Below are 23897 nucleotides of genomic sequence, written 5' to 3'. Positions count from 1 at the left end.
TCAATACGCTGCGTTTAAATCTGCTTGATGATGCTTGTAATTGTGATCACAAGTTTTTCATTTCCACTCTTGAATCATTCTCATCCATTACATCTAATACAATATGTATAAAAAAAGATTAATTGACAAAGAAATAACAGCGTTTACTTTCTGCCAGCCCGTCATTTTTCAGCATGCTGAGCAAAGCTTCCACTTCTTTTTCCAGTTTCCTCTGACTGGTCTCTGCTGCCTGGTGTCAGAGAGATGAGAGGAGACTACAGATGAACAAGAGCAGCGCAGGGTGGGAGGACTCTGCAGCCAAAAACACTACGTGTCATTATTCTGACATGTTAATCATGGATTTTTTTTGTTTACAGCCACCTGTAGTGAGTCTGTTAGTGCCCCGAGTGACATCACTTCCTCCTCTTCCTCCTCCTCGCTGCCCTGCTCTTGGGAGCAGTAGTGTGTGCTGTAAGCCGAGTGCTCCTCCAGAGCGTCCAGCCAAGCCTGGGAGACAAACACAGATTTTTCTTTGTTCATCATGAAAGTGGAACATGTCATTGATGTATTTATAAAGCATGACCTTGGAGTTACAAACTTCTACTTGTGATATGTGTGGTTTTGAGATATTGACATTTAAAGTTTCACATCCTGGATAGTAAAACCTCCCATGTTTTTGTGTCAAAGTGACAAATGGAGAGAACAATTTTAAAAACTGGTCCAGTATTGAGCGAGAGCACTGCAGCTGACCGCTGTGAGAAGCTGCTATGTAACAATCAGGGCATCTGTGCACCGTCAATTTATGTCCACTTAAAATGTTTGCCACCGACAGGCTCGCATTATTGTTTCAAGTGTCCGACAACATTTTGGAAACCATTCCTACAGAGATAGATCTTTGTGTTAAGAGTCGAATCCTTTTTGTTTAACCAGAAACAGCCCAGAAATCACTATCACCAATCCCATCAGACTCCTTTTAAATAAACTGGGTGAATCAATGATACATTTAAATCAAACCAGAGTTGGTGACTGTTGGAACACTGGAGAGACAAACTAAACTAAACTTAACTTATTTTAATGGAGTCTGGTGGGTTTTGTGATAGTAATTTCAGGGTTGTGATTAAATAAAAAGGATTTTACTCTTTAACAAAAAGGGATTTCTCTGTAGGGATCCTTTCCAAAATGCTGTCAGACACTTAGGAGAAGATCTGAGCTTGTCAGTGGCAAAAACAAGACTTTTTACTTGATGTAAATTAACAGTGCACAGTTGCCCTTAAACCTTAAACCCACGTCAGACCAAAGAATCATGACGAGACGAGTTGAAACAGGCAACTACCTGAAATGTGCTGTTCTACAATGTTCTAAAAACCTGCTGGTTGACATCAGTGTAACTAGAAGAGATGGTGTATCATCTCTATGCAACAGCTCTCTGTACTTCTGTTCTAATTTGCAGCTTTTCAGACTTATTTTGTGGCTGAATATAAATTGTGACTTAAAATATGAATGAGGATAGTGACAGGTAGATACTGGCCACGGTTGCATTTGTAGTAGTGATGAAATGGTGAAAAACAGAAACAAAACGAGCATCAGATGGACTGTGTTCATAATAAATACACCCCAATAATATAAAGAATGTGTGTGTGTGTGTGGGCATAAGCACATACAGCGAGCAGCAGCAGCGATGCAGTTTTCTGACCTCAGGCACACGTGAGGTCAGAAACAGAGGGCTCGGCTGGGACGGAGCACCTGCAGCAGCAAGCAAACACATCGTCTGCGGCCATTCTGACTTCACCAGCGGACTTTACTACAAGCCGATTGGCTGTAGAAACAGGTGGCGTGCTTCACGTTCTAAAATCAGCCGCCAGCGATTTGACCTTTGACCAGCTGAGTTGCAGGTGACACCATCAGCCGGCTTGAGTCGAGCTCAGACCGACCAGTTCACTAGTGTTGTTTTGTTCGCGAACGAATCGTTCAAAAGAACGAATCTGTTGAGTGAACGTACTGAACTGAATCACTTCTGGAACTGATTCGTTCATTTCTCAGTTCAGTTGAGCTCAGCAGCGAACGTGCAGGCCAGGAGTGGAACTGCCAATTTGGTCCGTGCGAACCACGACTCACTCGTGAGTCGCGAGGCAGCCAAGGTGCAGGGAGGGACTGCCTACCGCGTGACAAATCATTCGGTGAACGAATCACTTGGTGAATGACGTAACCCTGATCCCTGCGTGATTCAAATCATTTCTCCTCAGCGATACACTGGGACTGTTTTCTCCAAGCTAACGACTAATGTTGCCAGGAGTCAAGCCACATGAACACAATCACACACCTCCCCATTGTTTTGACAGACTTAGTTTCCAGATAAACAAACATAAAACATTAAGCTGGCCAGTAAAGAGACTCACCAGTGCAGGGCAGACGCAGCAGCAGCAATGGAGAGAGACTGAGTCAGACTACGCAGTACACAGTCAGGGCTCCTCCCGCCAAGCACTGAATGATTCGGTGAACGAATCTTTTGAACAAATCCTTTTAATGAACTGATTCTAGTGATTCAGTAACATCTAAAGAACTGCTTCACCCATCACTACAGTTCACATCGTAGTGTGTTCACACACATTGATTGTGATGCGTCTCTATCAGCTGATCTGTCAACGCGTCTCAACCACCACCAAGTGACACTTCTGAGGAAGGCGGAAGTTTCCGCTGAAACATGTCAACGTATGTAACATCCTTACATGTCTGAGATAAAAGAACAACTAACGTCATTACCAGAAACTAAAGACATAATGAACAGCATTGAACTATAACTTTCAAAAACTGTTGCCTTCATTTGTCACTTAGACATAAAAACATGTGAAAATAAGGTCCAGGTTATAAAAATTCTGAAGTCACCTTTAAATAACTCATCTTCTGCTCAGAGTCATGAAGCTCTATCTGTTAAGACGTAACAGAAGGCAGAGCTGTTTTTAGTCTTTTGGACCGAGTCCTACCTCATGTCCTTGTTTGTAACGTGACTTGCATTCAAAAACAAAGTTTTTCCGGTCTGTCAAAGCTTAGTGTGAACATTACAACAGCACAGTGGAAAAAAATCTATACTTTTTTAATGAAAACAGGGCATTTGACATCCTGCTGCAGGTAATAAATCAAAACATCTGTATGTGAGCAAAAAGGCCCATAATGACTTTCTATCTGTTTGGAACACTGTGGTGTTTCCTGTTTCTGACCTGAACACAAGACCCTGATTTTAATGTGACTACGCTGCCTGATAATGATCACTTAAGCTTTTAAGCAAAAGCTATAAATATCAAGTGGCACAGTGCACGAGGGGGAGGCACTTAAAACTGCATTACAGGTATAAAAATGACTAGAAGTTACTTGAGACTCTGACTTTGGTAATTTGTCATTAACATTACAAAGATCAGTTGAGATGGAGGGTCATACAGCTTTGTGTCATAAAAAAATAAACTTTAAATTCAAAGCACTGAAAGGCAAATCAGGAGGAAAACAGGCGACGTGCTGGATATGAAGAGCGACTCATGAATAGATTAAATTAATTTTATACTGAAAGGCTAGTTTCCCCTCATCTGAATTTAGAGATCTTTACATTTTATTCTGGTGCCAGCAGCTGCAGCTGAGGTTATGGATACATGGCACACATCCTCGTTATTAATTATGCATGACAGCTTGGCGGAGCTCCAAAGGACAGAACTACACATAATATTGCATTTTTCAATATTTATAAGTTACTGAGTCAAGTCTCAGAATTTTTGCCTTCAAGTCTCAATTTAGTCTGACAGCAGATGAGCTCAAATTAAAGCCCAAGTCATAATTTTTGCGACTTGAGTCCTAGTCTCAAGTGTACAGCTCTGACAGACAGCAATGATGATTTTTACACCAAAAAAACAAAAATGAGAAAGCAGTTATTTACTAGCAGAGGTGTGGACTGGAGTCACACGACTGGGACAGATTTGATGACAGGTGCCTGCCAGGATTGATCTGGACATCATCTGATGTCCGACAGATGTTTTCTGAAACCTGATGGAGGTCTGACAACAAATTCTGACACCTGAGAATGTCCTAAAATGGACACCGTATGCCTGTCTTGACCTACGACTCAAGTGCAAAGACTGGAGACTTACTTGTGACTCGCAAAACAATGACTTAGTCCGACCTCTGATTGCTTGAGGTTATTACGATGTGAGATATTTGGGCACGTACAATTTAGCTACGTGTTCAAATTTAGACCCAAAAAACATTGAGTCCCATCACTGAGCTGATAACATAGCATTTTACTAAGAATTCAAAATGAAACAGAGGCTTCACAGGCAGAACCCTCGAGACCCACATTAGAGACTGATATTGGAGATAAAGCCTTTTTTCCTTCTTCAGATTTTAGGGCTTTTAATGCATTTAAAAAATAGGCCACACAGAATGTTAATAGGAGGCAGAGGAATAATTAAACATACTTTTCTCGCTGCCTCCGGGTTGTTCTTAGTTGATACTTTGAAGTGGTGCACGCTGTCATCGAAGCACTTGAGGGTAAAAAAGCAGCTGTCTTTGGCTCGGATCTGGAAACAAAAACATCAAAAACATTCCCTTGTGCAAAAGTTAAACTCACACAAATTCAACACAACTGAAAAAAATGGAGTGTAATGTTTAAATGTCGTCTTACCAAACACTGAGCATGTGTGAGGGACTTACAGCCTTGCCTCCTGACATTGGCAGCTGCATCTGACCTTCACATAAGAGAGAAAGAGTCGATATTTTTCTCGTGCAGCACAACTTTTTTGACAGATGACACATTTTCAATGGAGGTATAGCAGACAGACTCCTCTCTATATTTTCTTTTTTACTCATTTATCTGTCACGTCCAGCACCTTTCTAATCAAAAGTGAGTAGTGCTTCCATTTATCTGGTGCCGAGATCTTAGCACACCTGATTCAAGGAGCACAGCCAAGCTGAGAGATGGCACCTACTGTTTTGAGTACCAGGACAAAACCCCATCCTGGAGGACGACCCAGTGGGAGCCCCAGCCGAAAAATCTGGAGCTCTGTGGGATGAAGCACAATAGGAGAATCAGTTGTCTGATTTTCACTGATTTCTGTTATTGTTCAGTCTTTTCTGATTCATCTGGTGGCTGACACAAAGTGCAGCACCTCCAGAAAGCACAGAACATTAAATCTGAAAACACTCATGCTGCATTTAGAAACATTTCAAATCACGCTGCGTTTAGAAACACATTTCAGATGCTAATAACACAAACAGAAAAGATGGGATACACAAACATGAGCTATGTCTGGGTTTGTTTCCTGACTGATTAGCTCAGCAGGGAGTGAAAATAAAGTCAATCTTTAGGGTTTTCCAACGCTGCAGCCATGTATCACAGAAGTTTCTAACTTTTAAACAGCTCTCACATCGACAGTGTTGTTTTCAGGTCACAGCAGGCAGCAGTCATTAAGTCTCCAAAAAACAAATCTATGCTAGCACAGTTAGCATCTAACGTTAGCTAGTGAACTTAGCGGAGCATTTAGGAGCTAAAGAGGCCCAAGAGCAAAAAAGGGCTCAAGAAGAGAGTCACTATTGGACAAACATTCATCAGCTGGACACAAACACAAATCCAAATGAATGATAACGTCGCTCTGTAGGTACAGATCTGTCAGATGTGTCATAAAGCTAGTGTGTGCTAACGTGTTAGCCATGTCCACTAAAAGTCACTAACCACTTTCCACTGCCCCTAAATGACCAAAAAAAACTTAACCTTTAATACTGACAATAATACTAACTTAAAGAAGCCCATTTCCATGAGATCTTGATCCTGTCATTATATAAACTTTCTTGAAATAATGTATCTCAAAATAATGACGAACTTTCCCAAAATATTGATGTCTCAAAACAAGGACTAGTGTCTCAAAATAATAACAAAATGTCTAAAAATAATAGCCTTCTTATCTAAAAACATTGACTTAACATTTGAGAATAATGAGAAGCAATATTAAAGGAGCTAAGAAATCTCAAGCAAATAGTCATAAAATCCTCCTAATATGTCACAGAGACTAAGGAATAATGTTCATATAACATACTGATCTCAACGGACAACAATAGTACAGCCAGAATATTCGCATTTTAAAAAAAAATTTACGGTCCGCAAATCATGTTTATGTTTTGAATTTGTGTTTTGGTCTGTTGCGCCACCCACCGCCGTCTACCAGTCACACAGTCAGTAGAGTCTCAGCATCAGTTACAGTTACGACTGAGCTACAGCAGCACAGCAAGCAGCATTAGCAGTGTCCCAGTACATAGTATTAGCAGCCGGCTCCTCCTCAGCTGTGTCCCGGCAGCAGCGTTAGCAGCAGAGAAGCCGGACTTGCTCCAACGGTCCGCTGGAAAACCGAAGATCACGGATGCGGCGACGCGGCCCTGCCACGGCAGCTACCCATGAGCAAACAAATCAGTCTCCAGCGTGCCGCTGTCCAGCAACCTCCAATCTGTAGGGGAGGGGGGGGCGGACACGACTCGCGGCAGTATTTTGAATTTGAGTGCGGTAACCGTTTTGGCCACATTCTTACATACAGCGCCTTTAAGTTGTTATTTTGAGAAAGTTTCTCATCATTTTGAGCAAATAACTTATTATTAAGATGCTTGGTCATTTATTTCAAGATAAGTAAGTTATTATTTTTGAGTAAGCTTCTTATTATTTTCAGGTATTTTAAGGTACTAGTCTCACGTTTAAGATAAGTATGTTGTTATTTTTGAGATAAGTAAGTTACTAATTTGAGTGAGTTTCTCATTATTTTAGGTGCTATTTTTTACTACTAAGTCAGTAATTTGAAATAAGTTAGTAATTATTCTGAGATAATAAATAATTGTATTGACAAAGTTTCTCATCAATTTAAGCGTCTAACTCATTATTCTGAGATGCTTAGTCATTTATTTTTAGATCAATAAGTTTTTGGTTTTAGATATTTTGTCATTCATTTTAAGATAAGTAAGTTATTATTTTGAGTGAATTTTTTCATTATTTTTAGGTACTAATTCATTATTTTGAGATACTAAGTCAATAATGTGAAATAAGTAAGTAATTATTCTGAGAAACTAACTTAAAAAACTAACTACTCATTTTGAGATATTAACTCAGAATTTTAAGAAAATTTCCCATCACTGTGAGCCTCTAACTCATTATTACAAGATGCTTACTCATTATTTTGGGATAAGTAGGTTATTATTTTTGAGTGTCTTACTTTCATTGCTTGAGATAAGTTTAATCATTTATTTTGATACTTTGCCATGTATTTGAAGAAAAGTTATTATGCAGAGAAAGTTTCTCATTATAGTGACTTACAGAATACTTTTATGGCAGAAATGAGCTTCCATACCAACGACTGTCATTTAGAAACAAATGTTTTGTAGTCGTTCTGACACATTATAGCAGAAAGAGCACAGGCGTGATTAATAACAATAATGATGGCAGCATTCATCGAGCCTTCATGAGTAACACCTGCGCTATTCCCACTCCTCTCACAATGTGTGCAGAGAACAAAGTCTACCATCACACCACATGCAGAGTGTTCAACAAAGCTTCGACACATTATTCCTTCGTTTTTTATAACTTTATGCACAACAGCCGTCCATCATTGCATGATGTTGAGCCTGCAGTGTACTGTGAGTGTGACATCTTCATTGTGCTGCCTGTGTATGATGTTACAGGTCGTCAGCGTAAACCAATCAATGCCCAAATCCAATTCACTGTGACTCACTCCCACCTGAAGTCAGTGTGAGACCCATTTCAGCTTTTCTCTTTGGTTTCAGTGACAAAAACAAGATCAAGACTACAAGGCTGATTTTGTTTTTCAAAAATAAAAGCATGGCTTCTTTTATAAAAAAATAGCTTCATGAGTTTTCTCCATTTTTCTTATTAAGACAGCATGCACATTGTACCATGTCTTATGTGATTATAATGATCTTACTTTAAACCAAACTGTCTCTCAACATCAGCCACACTGTGCAATGCCAACAATTTTGTTGCATCTTCTTTTTGCAGCATCTTAATGCATCATATGAGCCGTTCTGTTAGTTTCTCCATTTGTCTGTGTTTTTTCTTTATCTGTAACACACAGGGTTCTCTCAGCCACCACAGAGAATAATCCCCAGGCTTTACCTTCCAGAGGAGTCCCTCGTACTTCTTGACATGGCGGGTCATACCCTGCGAGGGACACGGACGAGAAACACACAGACAGTAAAAAACAAATCAAAGAAAAACATCAAAGTAACTTTAGGAAGCCCATTAGCACTCACTCGATGAACGCTGCCTTCAAGGACCTGCTTCATTGCTGTATCACTCGCCAGGTCAAACGCCGTCTGGCCTGTGAGGTGTGTACACACAAGACAAGTGAGGCTGTCGTACAACATGTATACAGCAGGAAAAAAAACACAGAGTCTGTGATATTTAAAGCTTAATGACAACTGTTGGAAATATCAAGGGGTCACTGACATCCAAACCAGCCCCCGCTTGTGCCTCTCGTGTTCTTACTTTTTTTTTTTGCACTGATAATCTCGTCGAGTCACAGAAATAAACACAGTATTTGGCAAAAATAAGGTCAGAATAAATTTCTGCAGAGGTGAGAGTTGTTTACTCAGTCTGTTGCTGTTCCTGTTTGAGCGAAGGACCTCATGTAGTGAGTTAAAATTGTTGTTCACTTAACACCAGAGGGAATATTTTTGATACAAGCAGCAGTCTTACACAACTATAGAGATGAGTGGTTGGTTAACGGATGAGGCCAGTGTTATTATATATTATTCATACTGATGTTTTTATTATTAATTGAAAATGTTGTTGACGTCATAAAGCCCATAAAATGACTAAAACCAACGATGTGTCAGACCATCCTGTGGCTCTCACCCTCAAGCTCACTGCAGCCAACAGTGTGCTTAATTGATGTCTTGGAGCTCTGTGGCCCAGAGGAATAAGCTGTGGTTTTGGTCTTTTCATTGGAAGAACAGAGAATACAACCGGCCTTATCCTTTCAAGACAGGAGGGAATTCATGATTGCCAGCTCGGCTGGTGAGACTTACCTTTCTTGTTCTTAATGTTGGGGCTGGCTCCACTTTTAAGCAGCTTCAGGGCACACTGCTTCTGGCCTCGATAGGCTGCAGAGTGCAGCGGAGTGTTGCCCAGCAGATCTGTGCAGTTGATGTCTGGGGTCTTCTTCTTGCTGAGCTGCAGCAAACACACAGGACAAAAACAGATGGCTTGTCTGGTGCCAAATATCCTGCAGCTCTTTATTATTCTGCTAAGGAGTGAAGCACGACTCTTTGATTTCTCACTCTGTGTCCAATAGCTAAAGTAGTTAGGATTGCTCAAAATCTTCCTGCCAGTGTCCATTTTGTTAGCTTCTCTTTCTTTCAGAGCAGTTTGCTAATGAGGCTTCTGTGGACAATTGTTCTGCTGTCACTAAGAGTTAAAGGGTGTAGCAGAGAGTACACATGTCTGGGTGAATGTGTGACAATATCTGAGAGTGTAGCATTGTGACATGCTCACAGTGACAGACTGATATTGCCATTCCTCTAGCCATGTGACTAGTGTAGCTAATAAAATCTGAATTGAATTTAAAGGAGCACATCACCCCCCAAATCAATTACCTACGTTACACTGAATTTGTCGAGAAAACGCTGTTTTTCTCGCCTGCCTCCATGGTGAATGGAGAATCCAAAAACAGAGAAAAGTCTTGATGACTGTAGTAAAAGGAGGCCACGTTTAACTTCAGCAAAAGTTTTTCAAAACATCTGTTTTGTAACTCTCACACAGGTGGTGCAGTATTTGCATGGTTGGTGTCTCTTCATCCAGTCTCATGGTCAGTACTTCCCAAACAGACAGCCCTTTCTGACAGAGCTTTCCACAAAACACTTCGGTATGGTACCTTTGGAGCCAACAGTAACCCTTCAGACATGGTACCTAGACCCTAGCGTTTCCACCACAGACAGTGCTCTTAAATGTGGGCGGGGTTGTTGTCACTCACTGCTCCGTCCAGCACTGGCTGTATTTCCTCACCAGCGGTGACACAGATGGAAGTCTGCACCTGGTTTATCGTCCACAGAACGAAGCTGCATGCCGACAACATAAAACAGGCTGCAGTGAGAGTCTCTCTCCATGGGATATTTAAAAATAGCAGCTTTGTGCATTTAGTCCTTCTCAGGCAAGCTCAGGGGTTTAGTGTTGCTGTAGCTCACAGGAACAACGCTCTGCTACGCTTTTTTTCTTCATTGACAAAAACAGAAACTTTACCTGGCTGAGCACAGGTGCTGCTGGTCTGCCACTGCCTCAGTCAGTTAGTTTGCTACTGTAAATTACTTTTTGTCAATATAGTGTGGCTTTGAACAGAGCATATATACGTTTCATTATCTGTTTAGTTCCCTTGTTGGAGAGGCCTGTCTGTTTAGGAAGTTCTAAGCATTCGACTGGAAAAATGATTATTGGATTACACTGCATGAGTTGTGTGAGAGTTTGAGAACAGATGTGTTGATATAGTAATGTTGTTGAACGCAGTCCCCAATGACTTAAATTCATTAAGAATATTTGCCTTGTTTTTTGGATTCTCTGTTCAGCATGGAGGCCTGCCAGAGGAACAAAGTTCTGCTAAAACGCAGCTGCACGGTGAAAACAAGCAGCAGATACAATGACACATCATGACATTACATGACACAACACATTCCACTTCTGATGTACACGGAAAGCAAAAAGACAAATAGGGTGGAGAACATTTACAAAGTTAGGTCACTAGCTCTGTTGTCACTGTATAGAGATGTTTTGATGTGTTCAATTCATCAAGACTTTTCTCCATTTTTCTGTTCTTGGTTCACTGTGAAGGTGTGTGAGAAAAAAAGAGGCTAACACACGGTGAGTAACTGATTTACAAATGGTGATTTAAGAGTTAAAGTATTCCCTTAATGTGCAGAAACCTTCATTTTTTTCCACCATAGGAGCTGCAAAACTGTGCCCAGATTATGAGAGGATGTTCCATACTTTCATAGGTCAAAAGTAAGATTTTATATAGAGCATGTTTCCAACTCCCATTTCATATCTTTGTGAGTACTGAATCAATGATCAGCATCTGGCACTAACCAGCTGAGTTAGAGATGAAAGGTCTCCTTCTCGTGCAGCTTCCAAAAGTTCCTCCTCCAGTTTCCTCTCCTCTGTTCTCTCAGCCGCTGGTTTTGGTAAAATGACGGGATTCACAAGAGGAAATGAGGGATGATTTTACAATGTATACATCAAATAGACACCTTGTATGGAATAATATAAAAAGATTAAACATGGAGAGAGATAAATCTGTTTCTGTGAAATTAGATGAGGACATGCCTCTCTCACCTTCTAACATGCTTCTGATCTCTGCATTCTGAGTGACATCTTTGGGTATCTGTGCTGTCCCATTGATGACAGTAGCACATGCATCATAGTGCAGCAGCAGCATGACAACCTCCTGATCAATACGTGATTGATTTATTGATTGATTGACTGATTGACTGAATGGATGAATAAATGCATGCACAAAACCATATTTTCAACAAAGACACGGGAAGAGCAGAAAGAAATTTAAAATCTGAATGGAAGATGCATTCAGGTACCTTTCTTCCTGTGAAGGCAGCTTTGTGTAGCGGTGTATCTCCCACATTGTTGGGCAAGTTAACATCTGCACCTGCCTGCAGGGGGCGACACACACAGATAACACACATGTTAGCCATGCAGTTATTTAAAATCTGAAGCAAAATTTAGAAATTAACGGTCCAGTGTGAAGGATTTAAGGGGATATACTGGCAGAAATGGCGTCTAATATAATAAGCATATTTTCTTTAGTTTATAATCACCTGAAAACAAGAATTGTTGTGTTTTTGTTACCTTGGAATGAGCTGTTTATATCTACATAGGGAGTGGGTCATTGTCCACAGAGATCGCCATGTCATATCGTTTCTACAGTTGCCCAGAATGGACAAACCAAACACTGGTCCTAGATACAGCCATTGATGTTTTGACATTGGCCACCAAAGTTAGCAGCCCCTCCACTACGAGATCGTCCAAAAAGCACAGATTTTTTTTTTTTTTAAAGATATTTTTTAGGGCATTTTTTGCCTTTAATTGATAGGACAGTGAAGTGTGAAAGGGGGAGAGATAGAGGGAGAGACATGCAGCAAAGGGCCACAGGCTGGAGTCGAACCCGGGCCGCTGCGGCAACAGCCTTATACATGGGCCGCCTGCTCTACCACTAAGCCACCGACGCCCCAAGCACAGATTTTTTTGTGTGACACTGCTTTAGTCAGAGTTTTTACCAGTATTAATCACCAGGACAGTTTGTTTTGGAGCAGAAGAGGCCTCTGTGGACATTTTGGCTGCTTGTAAAAACCTCCTGGACCTCCTGGCGAGGCCTGCGTCAGCACGCTTGCTGACTCTGTCGTCTGTGGACATTGCCATAGGAAAGTTGTAACAGAACTAGCGCTGGCTCCCAGCGGCAGTGATGTGATTGGATCCAAATCTATGTACTTCTGTACTTCCTCGACCAACGGCTGATTAGCTTTGCCTTACACCCGCCTACACCGGAATTGCTGTTCCCAGAATTGTTGTCCGTAGTACAACAGAAAAGGAAGTGTTCAGTGCATCGCAAGAAGAGATTAAAATGAATATGATTTCATTTGATTCAGCTATATTGCAGAGCTGCAACGTCTCTGTTACATGTAACACACGTGCTGTACCTATGGCAACGCTGTCACGTGGTCTGAATATCCCCGCCCATTTCTATTACAAAACGAAAGCTGAATGTCCTCAGACTCCCATTCTGAAGTAAGGGAGGCTGGTCACACGAGACTAGACGAGGTGCACTGCTCTTAAAAAAGACAAAACAAAACAAACAAAAAAAACGTTTGCTGCACCTTTTTATTGTTGCCAGGCAACCATCCTATCACCTCCTAAGACTAACCTTCCCATGTAATCAATCTACTGTTAGTAGTAATAGACTGTGATTGAGGGTGAGAGGCTGTCAGCAAAAAGTTCGTTGGGCACAGGGAAACGGAGAATTGTGCAGGTACATGAGACCCTAATAAAAGAGGGTGGTTTCGGGGAGTACCACCACTTGGTCCGGAAGCTTTGCCTCGATGATGGCCATTTAAAGGCATATTTTAGGATGACTCAGGGGCAGTTTGACAACCAGCTGTCTATCGTCAGGCATAATAGCTCTGGGTATCCGAATCACCTGAATGGACAACAGGAAAAGAGCTGATGAAAACATAGATGACGAGGAGTGTTTTTCCCCTCTGAGCTGAAGTTTTCAACTCAAGGAGTTCAGAGCGCTCCAGGAAAAATGCCTGGTGCTTTGTGGCCTGTCTCTGACATGCCAAACAACATTGGAGAACTGATTTGTAATGTGAAACTGCCTTATTCAGTGTATTTAACTAGCGTGTTTGTTTTGGAGAGGTGACCTCTGCGGATAATTCGGCTCAGAGTAAAAACCCCTGAATATCTGGATCACAATAAGGTGAGCACACATTAAGTTATCAGAGAAACAGCCTGTTTGTTTCGCAGAGGAGAGGACCTCTGCAGATAATTTGGCCCCTGGTTAAAATCTCCTAAACAATGAAAAGGAATCTAAACAGGGAAAAGTTTCAGCAGGTTGCAATCTGCAATCCTCACCACTAGATGCCATTAAATCCCCCTAAATCTTACACACTGCTCCTTTAAAATGTTTTTTAATAAACAAACAAAAGAAAACCTTCAGTAACTCCTCCACCACATCTTTGTGTCCAAAGTAACAGGCCAGGTGAAGAGGCGTCCATCCCAGATTGGACTTTCTCTTACCTGAGAAAACAGCACACAGTGTTACACCACACGCTGTGATTGACAGTGTTTGCTGAAAAATGTCACAAACCTTTGCAGTTTATGTTGATCTGTGTCTCTTCCTTTATCGTGGACATGAGGAGCCTCTGAATGCCCTGCAGATCTCCATTGCGGGCGAACTGCAGGAACTGCTCCTCTGGCTCCAGCTCCTCCATTGACCCCTGCGGAGGACACGCAAGAGAGAAACAGCGACAGCACAAAAAGATGCTTTTTATTTCTGTGACTCGACTGTGATTAAAAAGATGCTTTCAGAGTAGATTTCAGATGAGTTATGGGCAGAGGGGTTAGACAGGATCAAAGCATGTTCCATCAATGCTAGACTTTAACTTATTCAGTTTAAAGTTGACCAACGGCTGCACCGAACCCAACAGTATCTTTTATTCTGTCTCTGCTACCTGTGATAAGTGCAAGCAGAGTGACAGCTCATCTTCTCTGGTCTTGCCCCGAGCTCAAGAGTTTCTGGGGATGACATTTTTCATTTGTACAGCGACATATACAGCAGACAGCTAATCCCTGATAGTCTGTGTGATATTGGGTTGGTCCTACTACTCTTTGATTCTTCCCCGAGCATTAAAATGGGCCCTCATCTTTGGTTTGATCACAGCAAAAAGATTTATCCTGAGAGAGTGGATTTCAGTTTCCCCTCCTTGCTTTAAAAAATGGCTAAATGACACAGTTTCTTGTCTAAATTTTGAAGAAAGTCTGTATAGTCTGTCTAAACCCACCCCAAGATTCTTAAGATTTGGGGACCCTTTGTTGAACATACAGGAGAGGGAGGTGTCAACCTGGGAACTGAGTGTATCAGACCATTTATGTTGGTAAATGGACTGCACTTGTATCTCACCTTTCTAGTCTTCTGACCACTCAAAGCTCTTTTACACTACATGTCATATTCACCTATTCACACACACACATTCACACACTCGTGGAAAAGGCTACTGTACAGGGTGCCACCTGCTACTCAGTGACCATTCACATGCTCTCACACACCAAAATTTGGGGTTCAGTATCTTGCCTAAGGATACTTGCAGAATGGAGGAGCTGGGGATCGAACCACCGATCTTACGATTGGTGGACAATCTGCTGTACCTCTGAGCAGAGGTATTGTACTGTATTGGCTGCTAACTATCTAGAGCCAGTGGTTGGTTTGTCTGCTCTGGGCTACTGTAGAAACACAGTGATGAACATGGCGATCTCTGTGGACAAAGATCTGCTCCCTGTGCAGATATGATCGGCTCTTTGTACGGTAACAAAAAGACAACCATTGTTAGCTTCAGGAGATTATACACTAAAGAAAACATACTTATTCTATTCCTATTCTGCCAGTTTATCCCCCTAAATCCGACACACTCGACCCTTAAACAACAGCTTCCACTGTTGTCTGTGCTCTGTGTGATGAGTAAACTGAGCGTGATTTGCAAAATCAGTGCAGTGCACCTTTACAGTGAGTTCAGCCTGGAGGTGTTGTCTCTGGTTATATGTCCTAACAAGTCATCATCGCTCATTGTTTAAGACACGTGAGGACAAAGTCACAAGAGTGTTTTGTGACACAGTGAGGAAAAAGCAGTTGTCAGAGTGATTACAGAAAGGTGGCTGTCACCAGACTGGCTTTACAGGAAGGAAACAAGTTCTCCCTTTCCCCTTTATACAGTCTCAGTCCACATGACGCTCTGCGTTTGCAGTAAAACCTTGGTATGCAGAGAAAAAAAAAAAAAAAAAAAAAAAGGGCTGCTGTATGTGATTTTATGAAATGTCATGACGCTATGGCGGAGAATCTACGAACCACAGATGACAAATCAGATGTCAGACTGGCACTCAAACAGGTTTACCTGGAGCTGAGGAGCATGTGACAGTAACGGTTACTCAGCCAGTCTTTCTACTGCACACTGCAGTCACTGGGATACACCTGTGAACTCCCACTATATATTGTAACGACATAAGTATGACGCATGCAGAGCTTTCTTTGGTGTTTACTTTCTCAATATTTATTACAATCCAGTTTTAATTTGCATTTTCATTCCTTTATTATGATGTTCAGTTAGATCTCTCTATTCTTGACTCTCATTTGAGCAGTTTTTTAAATTATTTTATCAAACCTATTATAATTTCGGTCATTTTAAAGCAACAAATAAACAAACACATTTCCTGTGTTTTACTCCTTTTGTGAGATTCTGCTACTTGTCTTTGTCTTATGTGATAGTAACCTGAATATTACAGGGTTTTAGACTGACAAAACAAGCAGTATGAATACGTCACCTTTGGCTTCATTTCATTTCATGCTGTTTTACTTTCTACTTCTGTCCCACTACATGCCAGACGGAACAATTCTGTGTCCCACTACATTGATTTGCAAACTGTACTAGTTACAAGTGACTTTTCAGATTAAAAATTAACATTAAAATCACATGATGAGTAGCATGTAAAACAAAAACACATTGTTAGATACATTTTCCCTTTAAACTTCTCAGATGGTTTAACTTAAATAACTGTGTGAGGCCCAGAGGTGTTAAAATATTCAATATCTCACAAAAAAGCAGTGTAGAAAAAAAATAATAATACAAATGTGTTTGCAGTACTTAGTTTTCTCCTTTCCTGTTATATTAATCACCTTACGCAACCCTTCACATTTATATGGTGACGTTTTTAGATGGGGCGTGGCCTTAATGTCTGGAAACCACTGGACTAACCTGCATCATGAATACATCAGTATTAATTATTTATTAATGTAATTCATAATAACATATCAGTCACAGGCATTTTCCTGAGATTTGTGTACTTTTACTTTACTAAGAGTTTGAATGCAGGATTATTTTAACATAAATGAAATGGCTGTTTCTTCCACCACTGCTGTCTTGGGACTTTTTATATTTGCTTTTCCAGATTCTAAATAAAAATTAAAGTACTCATAAAATATAACAATTAGAATACTATCATGCTACTACTAGTTGTAATAATAATAATAACAGTGTATAGAATAACACATCAGCAGCAACTAATCAGAATTGTAATCTGGAATTTTCTTTGATTCATTGCTGCATTACAAAACCATTATTAAGAGAAAATTAAATTAACAATTAATTTTTTAATTTTTATTTTTTTTTGCAATAATCACCAGACCTGATAACAGATGTTTGTTTACCAGCAAGCAGGACAAACAGTGAGCCAGACACTTACTTCTTCAACACTCCCAGTCCTGAGAGGTAAAACCCAGGGTACGGGACTCTCACAGGCCCCTCGGTGGTCCTACATGTGATGTTTTAAGCCCCTCTGAGCCGCTTCCTGCTGCGCTACTGCGGCACAAACGTCGCGGCGCACATCGGCCGACACATCACACCGTCACACACACATCCCCCATTTATCGTCCTCAACTGACGCTGAGCTGAGCGATGGCGAAATATAGCTGTCTCTGTCAGTTTCACACACACGCCTCTGTTTTCTGTTTACACTCACATCAGCTGATCTTCGAAGAGCGGAAGTCGCCCCGCAGCATCGTTTGCGCCTTTCAAAATAAAAGCTGTGAGCGTTGTTTTAAACGCAGAAATACATTTACAGTGACATATAACACACGCGTTGCTTTATATATCACGCGCAATTAAAAAATATATATTCACAAATTTAATTCTTTGTTGGTTGCGCTTTGTATTTGGCGTCGTCCTTGTCGTAATGCTTTTTACTTTGTTGAGTGAAAACACGTCAGAACCCGGAAGACAAAACACCCAATCCGCTCTGCCCTGGAAGCTGTTTACTTCCCCACATGCAGACTGCTCCTGAACATGTAGTTCATGTGACTTAAATTATATATAATCTGTGTTTTTTCACTGATTTATTTTCATATTTTCTGTAGCCGACACTTGAACTGATGGCCGACATCTTACATCCGGGGAATGAAGGAGATCTACAGGCTCAAGTAATATATATTTCTGCTTTTACAACCTGTCTGATAAAGTTAAGACAACTTGGCAAGTTGGGTTCAATGTCTATTTTTGTTGTGGTGTTTTTGACGTGCAGAGAGAGTATAAGCCAGATGGTTACTGTTGGCATGTGAACCCATGGGTGAACTAGACAGGTGAAAATATTACTGATAATAACTTCAGGCAGGCTGACACAAGCAATGGAACAGAGAGGAATAGACACACACACACTAACACACACACACACACACACACACACACACACTGCAGGTTGCTCCCAAGGTGATGTGATGTGATGTTTGAAGCCCAGCAGGCTCGGCAAGAGATGGACTCAAATTAACACCCTCACAAGCACCCATAATTAGATGTGTGTGCCAGAACAGATGCACATGTCTTTGTTGTAGTTCAGCTCCAGTGTCTCTCCTGTATCGCCATGACAATCATAGAGCTATCCAATTTTCCAAGAAATAAATAGCTTGCTAGGTGCTCCTTAAAAAACGACAGAAGGTTGTTTGATGGTGAAACTTGGAAAATGGGATTAAAATCTTTTTTGTCATGCAGCAGAAATTTTCTTTTTTCCATCCAGATGGTCAGAGGTCTTTGACAATTCTATAAAAGCAGTTGGTTCACTATTTTGGGAAACAAGCCTATTCATTTTCTTACCGAGATTTAGATAAGATTGAGACGACTCTTATGTCTGTACAGTAAACTTCTACTGGCTCCGTTTGAAGGTAAGACAATCCATCTCCTTACACCTCTAAAGCTCATTAATTAGCACATTTAAAGGTCCAGTGTAGGGACACACGATAATATTGGCACATCGTCGGTATGAGCCGATATTGGCTTTAAAATGAAATATCAGAATCAGCCAACATGCTTTTTCTTATTTAGCACAATGGATGAATATGACATACATTAGAAAGTACTGTTCGTTGTTTCATGATGGAGACATGAAACGTCAAACTGTTAAAAAAGTGGATATATATCGATATTGGTCTCAGTTATTGGTCATACTAGTTGTTCAATCCAATATCGTGCATACCTAGTCCATCATGTAGGATCTGGGGTCATCTATTGTCAGAAATGTTACACAGTATTGAACTATTCACCTGAAATTAAGAATCTTTGGGTTTTCGTTACATTATATTTATACACATACTGTAGCAGGTCCTCTCCCACTGAGCCTGCCATGTCTTTTACAGTAGCCCAGAAAGGACAAATCAACCACTGGCTCTAGAGAGGGCCATCCACATTTTGTGTTTTCGTGTCGGCCATTGTAGTTCTCCTGCATGCTTAACACACGGGGGAAGTTTCAGCTCCTCAACGTCACCACTATTTGCCTCTAAATCTTACACACTGGACCTTTAATGTGCCAGACAACCAGTGGAGACTTCAGGAAGTTACTTCTGCTGATCAAGAAATAGTCCCAAGACATTTTTGTTCGGATTTATACAAACAAGATAACTGTTAGCACGTTAATTAGTGAGCTTTACAGGTGCTGACATGCAGACTTTGGCACCTCTGGTCAAAGCCTAACTGTTTCCCCAGTTTTTCAGTCTTTATGCTAAGCTAAGCTAACTGGCTTCTGGCTCCAACTACATATGTGCTGTACAGACATGAGAGTGGTATCAGTCTTCTCATCTAACTCTCAGCAAAAAAGCATCTAAGTATATTTCCTAAAATGATGAAGGTGAGGTTTAAAGGTTTTTCAAAGACCACCAGATGTGACTTTGTTTGGAAAATCCAATTTTTACTTCTGTGACTAAACTGAGATTAGTTGTACTTTAGAGGTATATCATGCAATTTGTTTGTTAACATCGCCAGTGAAGGGGGAAAGCCAAGCCCAGATTCACTTTCATTTTGGAACAAGCTTCATCCACTTGGTGTTTCACCCATAGACTGTGTAAAATAATGGATGTAGCCACTGTGACTTCCCTCGTTCTGAAGCCTGGAGTCTGGCATTTTGGCAGTAGTCATCTTGATTTTTTGGAACCAGAAGGATCGGACTCACAGACCCAGATGACGCCTCGCAGAGAGCTTGTCACACATGCAGCCCCACCCTTAAATATACAGAAATTTAAGCCTTAATAAAATGTAAACAGGTGAGTTTAGGTGAAATTATCTGTAGATTTCACTCACTTCTGGAGCCAGCCTCAAGTGGCCATTATAGGAACTGCAGTTTTTAGCTCTTTGCTTTGGCTTCATTTTTCAGCCCTGGATGTTGCCACTTGGTTTCACCTCACTGTATTTGCGTTTTTTCAGCGCTGTGCCTCAGTTTTCATGGCTCGCTCTTTATAAAGTCCAGATCTTACCTGTGTGCAGAGCCCAGGAAGGTACAGGCAGAGAGCAGAGTCCCGGCAGATAAAAACACAGCCACACACTTCTAGCGGGGCATAAGTATGGTGGTCATGGGATTACTTCTGTCTGAGTCTGTGCATTGTTTTTTAGGGAAAATCCTGCATAGTATATCTTTAATATTGTGTGCTTTTGATGTCTCTGTGTGCAGCTGATTTTGATGTTATGTAAAAAATATATTAGGTCAGAGTTTAAAGCCTTCAGTAAACTTAAGGTCCAAATGCTGAAATAACCTTATGGATAGATTCATACTTCATGTCCACAGACACATATGATAGATGTTTTTCTTTGTTATTGTTTCCTATGGTCCAGATCGAAGAGGTCGAGGCTCTGTCTTCCATCTACGGGGACGAATGGTGCGTTATAGACGAAGCATCCAGAATATTTTGCATCAAAATATCCGACGACTTGGATGAGCCAAAACTGACAGCATGTTTGCAGGTAGAGACACAGAGATCTTTATTGTTCTCTTGTTTGTAACCCAGTTTATGATGTTTTTTTCTTCTCATTGATCAGATAATTCTCCCACCTGATTACCCGAGCGCCGCCCCGCCCATCTACCAGATTAAGTGAGTCTATTTGCCTTTCAAATTTAATCTAGCAGAGATCTGCTGAATTACTAGAACAACATCCCACTCTAAAGCCCACTCATGCTCCTACTCAATAACCCTGTGTTTGCTCTCGGCTTTTGTAGTGCCGCGTGGTTGCGAGGCCCCGAGAGGACCAAATTGGCAAACAGCCTGGAAGACCTCTATGTGTGAGTGCTTCTCATGATTTCTGACTTCACCAGGAGGCACTGTAGGGTGATATTAGCCACAACAAAAGCTTATACAATTGTGTCCACAATGCTATGTCTGTGTTGTCTGTGTCTCTCACAGAGTCCACCCTCATGTGTATTTATTGCAATTTCAACAGGGAGCATGTGGGGGAGAGCATCCTCTATCTGTGGGTGGAGAAAATTAGAGAGTTCCTCGTGGAGAAATCCCAGAGCGCAGACACAGGTGAGGTGTGATAAATGAAATCCATGCTCGAGAGACACACTCATTCAAGCACATCCTAATGACTTGAATTTACATTTGATAACATTTATCAGTCCAGGAAAGCTTATTTCTTAACACAGCAAATACAGGAATCTCATTTGTTCAGTAAGCCCCTCCCCTCTTAGTTGCTGTTGCTACACCTGTCAATGATGATGGTGACAGATTTTGTGCATCCACCCCAGCAATAACTGTGGCTGGAGGCTTTATATTATACATATTATATCCATATGTCCGTCTGTCCCTTCATATGTCCATCCTATTCCCGTGAAATCTGTGATATCTCAAGAACGCCTCACTGGAATTTCTTTAAATGTGGTTAGATGAGTAGACATTGGTGGTCATAGGTCAAGGTCACTGTGATCGTGTCCCGTCTCATTCTCATGATTGCAAAGAACACCTGGAGGGAATTTGGAGTTTGCCTGACCATCTACATGGACTCAAGGATGAACTGATTAGACTTTGGAGGTTGAAAGTCAAAGGTCATGATCACTGTGACCTCGCATCTGGTTCATTTCTGGAAGGCTATATTTTAAGAAGGCCTTGAGGGAATTTCCTCAGATTTTACACAAACATTTATGTGGACTCAAGGATGATTTGATTAGAATTTTGTGGTCAAGGTCAGAGGTCAAGATCACTGTGACCTTGCATCCGGCTTATTTCTGGAAGGCGATATCTCAAGAAGGCCTTGATGGAATTTCCTCCACTTGGACTCAAGAATGAACTGATTAGAATTTAATGGTCAAAGGTCACTGTGACCTCACAAAACATGTTTTGGCCATAACTCATGTCCAATAAGATAAAATGATAAAAGGTCAAAGGTCAGCTTCATTGTGACATCATAATGATCTGCAAAAACAATTTTCTGGCCATTACACAACTCTATGGGCCCTATTTAGATGGTCTAAAGCGGACGGCGCATAATCCATGTCGCAAGTGCCATTGCTATTTAGATGTCGGCGTAGTTGTCATTTTCACGCCTTGCGCCCTCGTCGTCTAACTAGCAAATGAACGTGCGCTTCTCTGGGCGTGTTGGTCTAAAAATGAGGAGTGGTCAGGCGCAATCATTGCACGTTGCTAGTTAGATGACGGGAAAAGCAAATGCACCAGTGACCAACAAAAACCTGGTCTGAAGTCAACGGCGCAGTATTTCGCTGTTAAACAAGTTAGTAATATGCGTCTCTAGGCGGGTGCACAACGCACGTGCACTCTGCTCAGACACACACGGAGCAGCCACACATATGCAAAAGATAACAAATAAAAATATGTTTACAATGTGAAAGGTTATTATTGTGCACATTAAAATATTTATCAGAAACACGTCTTAATGGTCAGTCATTATTCAGAATGATCTAATCGCAGTAATAATGATCATCCAATGACCTCCACGGGCTGATGATGCATAGCCTGTAAAATGAATTCGTCTTTCCCAAATGAATTGTGATCATTTTTGGCATGTAAATCACAAAATCAAAGATGTGAAAATGTTTCATAAACTTTATTTTGACATAAACACAACAATAACCAGCTTCTGTGAACTAAAAACGTAAACTTACAGCCCTACAAGTACAAATGTATGTGTAAAAAAAAGCTTTAGAACGTAAAACTGAAGATCATCTTGTCAGGAGGAGGAGGAGGAGGAGGATGCATAGCGGCCGCACAGCCCGCCGCACAGCTGGGGGCACCCGGGGGAAGCTCTGCAGCCCGCACGCAGCCAGGCCAGACGGGCCCGGGTGCAGCCACGGGACCAGCCCTTCCTGCACCTTCAGGCGGGGGGGTTCAGGATGCTGGAGAGGGAGCTGGGCTCTCTAACCTCCCGGGTTAAAATAAAATTCAATAACTTACAACTTGTTGACAGCGTTTCTTCCGTGCGCGCGCACTCTCTCTTTCTCTCTCGCAGTCTCACTCTGTTTCTTTTCTTTTGACTTTTCTAATCTGACAGATGCTGAATATATACTCCCTATCTGATGCTGTGGCTGTTTGTGGTTGGCTGAGAGGGATGTGAACTCATTAGTTTGCAGCTGTGTTAATCAAATCAGGTTGGGTTTCCATTACGCGTGCCAAATGTGCCAAACGGTGCCAATCCCCTTTGATCTGACATCAGATGTGACGGGACAGTTGATACAGAGATACATTTATCATCTCCTCAGCTGTAAAATGCTCACTCTTTCCAGTTGGTAGGTCCGCCATCTAACTAGCTCTCCGCCGTGCGCTCCAATTGCGCCTCTCTTAAAGGGAATGAGAGGTGACACTCTGATTGGCTTATGGAATAATACGCCCAAAACACACCCATCATTCACAGAGTAAGTCCAACCCTTTTAGACTCTCCACCATGGTGCACAGTCTGAAAACGCGCTGTCTAACTAGCAAGTGACTGGGACACGCCCATGCGCCACACGCCGTCCACTTTAGACTATCTAAATAGGGCCCTCAATCTCAGGAACAGAAGGGGAGACATTTGGTCAGATAGTGAACTGGCGTCCATCTTGAAACTGTGCTTATTGTAAAGATCTTCTGTGCTTCCAGGGGGGGAAATATGTGTGATACATCCATGTTTTCACTGCATGTAAACTGTGCCTGTAACTTGACTGGTTTGTGGAGGTGTACAATAGCGAGGTGATAATTCTAGCTGATTTTAAGCTTGTGTGAACAAAACCAGGCATCTAATTGGATGGATAATGTTTACTACAGAAAAAGGTAAATGGATAAGTAACACAATCATTAGATTGATGCTTTAATCTTTTCATT

The 23897-nt window shown here is 41.4% G+C and overlaps 2 protein-coding genes across 3 annotated transcripts in view; one reads left to right on the top strand and one right to left on the bottom strand.

The window, feature by feature from the left end:
* osbpl1a (oxysterol binding protein-like 1A) overlaps window positions 1-17295 on the bottom strand; it is a 45943-nt gene extending 28648 nt beyond the window's left edge. For both annotated transcript variants that reach the window (XM_049588609.1, XM_049588610.1), the window contains exons 1-14: window positions 17021-17295; window positions 13878-14007; window positions 13722-13807; window positions 11590-11664; window positions 11333-11444; window positions 11087-11172; window positions 9040-9184; window positions 8263-8330; window positions 8126-8170; window positions 4947-5020; window positions 4643-4706; window positions 4437-4538; window positions 361-486; window positions 148-229 (exon numbers count right to left, since the gene is read on the bottom strand). In XM_049588609.1, coding sequence (XP_049444566.1) covers window positions 148-229; window positions 361-486; window positions 4437-4538; window positions 4643-4706; window positions 4947-5020; window positions 8126-8170; window positions 8263-8330; window positions 9040-9184; window positions 11087-11172; window positions 11333-11444; window positions 11590-11664; window positions 13722-13807; window positions 13878-14001 — 1189 coding nt within the window. In that variant the 5' untranslated portion in view covers window positions 14002-14007; window positions 17021-17295. The remainder of the gene's footprint in view (window positions 1-147; window positions 230-360; window positions 487-4436; window positions 4539-4642; window positions 4707-4946; window positions 5021-8125; window positions 8171-8262; window positions 8331-9039; window positions 9185-11086; window positions 11173-11332; window positions 11445-11589; window positions 11665-13721; window positions 13808-13877; window positions 14008-17020) is intronic.
* Window positions 17296-17583: 288 nt separating this feature from the next.
* The window catches only part of impact (impact RWD domain protein), a 49804-nt gene continuing 43490 nt past the window's right edge, over window positions 17584-23897 (top strand). Inside the window, exons 1-5 of the mRNA XM_049588614.1 lie at window positions 17584-17753; window positions 20425-20553; window positions 20629-20681; window positions 20807-20869; window positions 21028-21113. Of these exons, the coding sequence (XP_049444571.1) occupies window positions 17706-17753; window positions 20425-20553; window positions 20629-20681; window positions 20807-20869; window positions 21028-21113 (379 nt within the window). The 5' untranslated portion in view covers window positions 17584-17705. The remainder of the gene's footprint in view (window positions 17754-20424; window positions 20554-20628; window positions 20682-20806; window positions 20870-21027; window positions 21114-23897) is intronic.

This window comes from Epinephelus fuscoguttatus, linkage group LG10, assembly GCF_011397635.1.
Source record: "Epinephelus fuscoguttatus linkage group LG10, E.fuscoguttatus.final_Chr_v1".
Taxonomy (NCBI): Eukaryota; Metazoa; Chordata; class Actinopteri; order Perciformes; family Serranidae; genus Epinephelus; species Epinephelus fuscoguttatus.
Note: the sequence above shows the minus strand (reverse complement) of the source record. Positions and strands in the feature narration are given on the sequence as shown.